Genomic DNA, 4,456 nt, shown 5'->3' with positions numbered 1-4,456 from the left:
AGTGAAATACAAGCAAGAATTGCATGTTTCTGATTTTCTCTTAACAAGAATCAAAAGATCTGATTTTAATAATTGTAGTAGACATTATTCAACTCCTCTGTCTTAGGCACGAGTGAACAAATGCACTATTCAATAATTTGTTCACTACCAGCCCGCGCCATCCGTCATGGGCGTGGGTTCTCTCCTAGTGCTTTTACATAGTAATAGTAATTGCTGTTTCTTTGGATGAAGTTGTGTTGGCATTTCTGGATTCAGTATGTCTGAAGAAGGCAAATCCATCATCGTCAGCTAGACATGAATTGTGTAATCTGAAAAGCAGAGGGAGATATGATTCCTAGCAGCCTCGTAAGCTGTTGGATCCTTCACCGGCGTGACTGCTGAGGGGGCTCTGGCTTCCCGAGTTGCCAAGGCACCTGCAAACATGATGTGGCCAGCGGCCGAAGGCGTTGAGATACACTAAGGATGCGGCGCACCGACGGACGGCTGCCTGTCCGGCAGCGTAATCTTCCTTTCGTTAGTTAAAGTTTACGGTTTGAACACGAACAAGCATACTCTCCATCAATCCAAAACTACTTAAATTGCCTAAACGAAATAAACACTGCCTCAGCAGACAAACTAGGAATTGGTGTGGAGAAAGGAATAATACTAGCTAATATTCAGTCACTAGCTCACTGCCTCCAATTCTCATAACTTTAGCTTGGAGGAAAACCTGAGACTTCACTTAAAAGACGTTAATACAAGGTTAAAAAAAAGGGGGATACCAACAGTCAAAGAGAGCATCATTTGGCCCCTCTCAAACAGTACAATTCATGATACCCCATCCAGAGGGAAACTACAAATTTGCACAAAATAAAATCACAGCAACCAACAGCATTTACCGTCTGGTCAGTTATCCAAACCTTACAGGAAACACTTGGCCAAATGCCAAAAATGCAAACCGAACTTGTACAGCAACTGAGTTACCAATATAAACATACCATTTACAGTAACCAACTGAGTTGCAGTACCCAACCAACAGTCGGACAGGACAAACATACTAAATGAATCAAAACCTCAACAACTCCAGCAATAGCCAACGATAACACTTAGATGGCCTTGCCATTTCTACAAAAAGAGAAGAAAAAAAAAGACATTTAGATGAGCTTGCAAGGGCTCATCTACATACATGATACCCTCCCAGCTCCAGAAGGCCAGATATTAGTAGTTGGAACATCTTATAGGAATCAATCAAGACACCAAAAGATTAATAGGACAATAATCAAACTGAACATGTTAATTCCAATGTAATGACAATGTTGTCTGGATATGTGATTCTTGGCCTTAATTCCCTCTCAAGTCACCTATAGGTGCGGTCCAATCCATTTTATTGCCTCTATTTAGTCTGTAAATGAAGATTTGCTGCACTTTGGCCTTCTGGTTCTGAACTTCTGGTTCAGAACATCAAAGACCTGCAATGTTCATGTAAAAGAAAATTTCTTTAGCATCTCCGAATGGCATCAATTATTTAATTTTGGGTTGCAGCAGCAGAGCACACTTTGCACCGGAGACGAATTTATCAGGTTTACCTTTTCGGAGTTTGAATGGGATCATCTGATTCTTTCATCACATCTCCACTAACTGCACGAATGTTTCCCTGGAGTAAACACAAATCATACAAAGCCTTAATGATAAAAGCTATGCATACTTGACAGATTGTTTTTATTATCCACCTGATATTGCTATGTGGGTGCTAATATGCTTCTACTGATGTTATTAATGCCCTTTGGTCACACAAGAGTGTCGTTTTGGACATCAACATGGTCTACAAAATGCAACTTTGACCACTAAAATCTATGGTAATGTACCTACAAAAAAAATCATAATATTATGAATCTACAATCTGAAACAAGTATATGCATATTGTTTTCATATGTTCAATGTAAATATCCATCTAGATATCAATAACTGAAGTTTAAAGAATTTTAACTGCACACATCCAAAACAACATTCATTTATGACCAGAGGGAACATTTTATCATGTCAAAGAACTGCAAAGCTAATGTTCCATAACAGGGATCGAAATCGCGGTCAATTAACAGCAATCTCGTTAGGTTACCCCTAAACTAACCATACTGTTATCAACCAATATGCATATGCCCTGGTGGTAAGCAGCTAAATGGGAGATCATGAGTTTGAGTTCTCGTAATGGCACTCAAACCTGATGACAAGCAAAGCAATACTAGCGAGTAGAACTATCGATTTGTACTCTACCTAATCAAAGCATGTTGATTCAAGTGGCTGGCAAATCAAGAACAACAGGAATGACAGGAGGTTGTAGGTGGTTCAATTAGTTTTTATATTATCATTGGTAATGTGATTAATAAGATGATCCATCTTGTTCTGCTCAATAAGATAATCTAATCTATTATTCCTAAGGAGAAACATAATGGACAGTGGTAACTGGTCGTACTACTAAACTATACCTTATTTCTTTTCCCTTGAAAGCTGCACAACACGCGGTAGTGCTTTTCAATTGGTGAACAAATGCTCTAACAGCATAGCGCAGTAGATTTCCCCCTTTCATCTAAAATGAAACCGAGATTAACACATAATTCTTCCCCTCAGCCACAACCTACAACACAATGTAAGCTACAACGTTCTGGCCCAAGATCAATTATTTATAGTTAGATCATATTAGGTGTGCATGTGTGCTCTTCGGTAGGTACATGCTCATCCTGAAACCAACGAATCGGGTTCATTTAATGAAAGAAGCTACACTAGACCCTGCTAACTGACCTATTCCTGCATAGGAGAATCCATCTGACTTTAACAAACATTTGATTCCAAGATCAAGAGGCATGCTACATTTCTGTATAAATAAGAATTTCTACAAGCAACTTATCAAATACCAAGGATCGGCAGGGCATGAAGAGTACTCACTGATGAGGTTGCTTCTTTCTCCTTCTGCTTCTCCTTCTCTTGGTCTCTCTGTAACTTGGAGACAAGGCCAGCCCTCCTCTTGCCCTTGGCAATGGCATCCTCGTGTTCAGACACCGCTGACGGCTTCTTGTCGCGAACCTTCCATATGTCGCCCCTGCGAATGAGCAGCTTGGCGGCCTTCCAGCCCTTGGTGCTGGTGTCAATGACGGTGACGTCGGTCCGGCTGCACCTCTCCTCGTCAGCATCCGCGGGGCGCTCGGCCCGGCAGCGCTTCTTGGCCTTGGCGATCTTGTGCTTGTGGTGGCGAGGTGGAGAAGCAGGGATCGGCTGGTCATCGGTTTTCGGGCGGGGCCGGGACTGCTTGCGGAAGGCCTTAACCGCCGGGGTGTCTTGTGGAGAGGAGGAGGGGATCGCGAAAACGTCGGAGATCACGGCGGTGAGCTGCAGTTGCGGCTGTGGGGAATTGCTAGAGCTAGGGTTTGGTCGCGAGGGATTGCGCGGTGGTCGCTGCTGCTTGGGCTTGGCGGCCTTGGGAGGCGGCTCCTTGATGCCGGCGGGGTTGGTGTGTTGATTGGAGGAAGTAGGCGGCGGAGGCGGAGGCGGAAGCAGAGGCAGGGGAGGTTGGGGTCGGGTTCCGTACAGGAGGTCGTCGATGTTTAGGTGGGAGGGGAAGGAGATGCCCTCTTTGGCGTGCAACCGGTGCAGCCATGACGGAGTGCTTCTGGCGGCGGCAGCGGCGGCGCTGAGCACCGTTTGGCAGCACGGCATTGCCTTCCTTCCTCTCCGGCGGCGACGACGATGGTGGGCGACTGAAGTGGAAGAAAGGGAAGGGAGGGGAAGCCGTGTCCGGAAAATAAATAAAAATAAATAAATGTGATTTGCATATTTGCCACTGTTTTATTTTAGTTTTCCTGATTCGCCTGTCACAAAACATATTTGACATTAAATTTGTTATATCGACATTACCTGTCGAGAACATTGTTCGCACGGAAAGAAATGACCCTAACAGCCTATTTGTTTGGATTTATGTTTTTGTCTTTTCTGAAAAACTATGTTTTTGATTTTTCTGAAAAATTACTTTTAGATTTTAGCTATTAAATTTTACAATAATTTTTTGGTTTCTCACATACTACTTCTCAGAATTGCTACTCTCAGTTAGCTTCTTAGCTTTTAGTTTATTTTCTCAGAAGTATGTTTCTGACTTCTCCAGAAGTCACTTTTGAGCAAACCTGTTTACTTGAGTTTCTGACTTTTGGGTTTCTGACAGAAGCAGAAGCTAAAAACAGTCTGAAACAAACAGATCCTAAAAACCCTACCCACTCCTCTACCAACCACTTGTTTCCAATTTATAGGCCGGTTTCGGTTTATCCTGAACGAGAGGGATTCGGGCCCAAGTCCACTCACGCCGTATGGGGGAGGGATTCTGTCCTATGTGTCCTGTCGCCGGTTCTGAACTCGACTTGTTTGTTTCCAATTTGCCACTATATTAGGTACCATTTTGTTATTTGAACGAAGTCGAATGGAATAGAATGGTTTT

The 4,456-nt window shown here is 43.2% G+C and overlaps 1 protein-coding gene across 1 annotated transcript; it reads right to left on the bottom strand.

Moving 5' to 3' along the window:
* Positions 1 to 841: 841 nt before the first annotated feature.
* LOC133918831 (uncharacterized) lies at positions 842 to 3,757 on the bottom strand. The gene is made up of 3 exons (XM_062362907.1): positions 2,920 to 3,757; positions 1,566 to 1,633; positions 842 to 1,448 (listed from the first exon to the last, which is right to left on the bottom strand). The coding sequence occupies exons 1-3, from the start codon at positions 3,685 to 3,687 to the stop codon at positions 1,433 to 1,435; spliced, it is 852 nt and encodes a 283-aa protein (XP_062218891.1). The 5' UTR covers positions 3,688 to 3,757; the 3' UTR covers positions 842 to 1,432.
* Between the last annotated feature and the right edge of the window lie 699 nt (positions 3,758 to 4,456).

Source organism: Phragmites australis, chromosome 5 (genome assembly GCF_958298935.1).
Source record: "Phragmites australis chromosome 5, lpPhrAust1.1, whole genome shotgun sequence".
Taxonomy (NCBI): domain Eukaryota; kingdom Viridiplantae; phylum Streptophyta; class Magnoliopsida; order Poales; family Poaceae; genus Phragmites; species Phragmites australis.
Note: the sequence above shows the minus strand (reverse complement) of the source record. Positions and strands in the feature narration are given on the sequence as shown.

Excerpts from the sequence above, each read along its gene's own strand:
- LOC133918831 (XM_062362907.1), bottom strand. The coding sequence starts at position 3,687 with ATGCCGTGCTGCCAAACGGTGCTCAGCGCCGCCGCTGCCGCCGCCAGA. Across the intron at positions 1,634-2,919 it reads AGAAAGAAGCAACCTCATCA|GGAAACATTCGTGCAGTTAG; the intron begins GTGAGTACTCTT and ends TGTTTACTCCAG.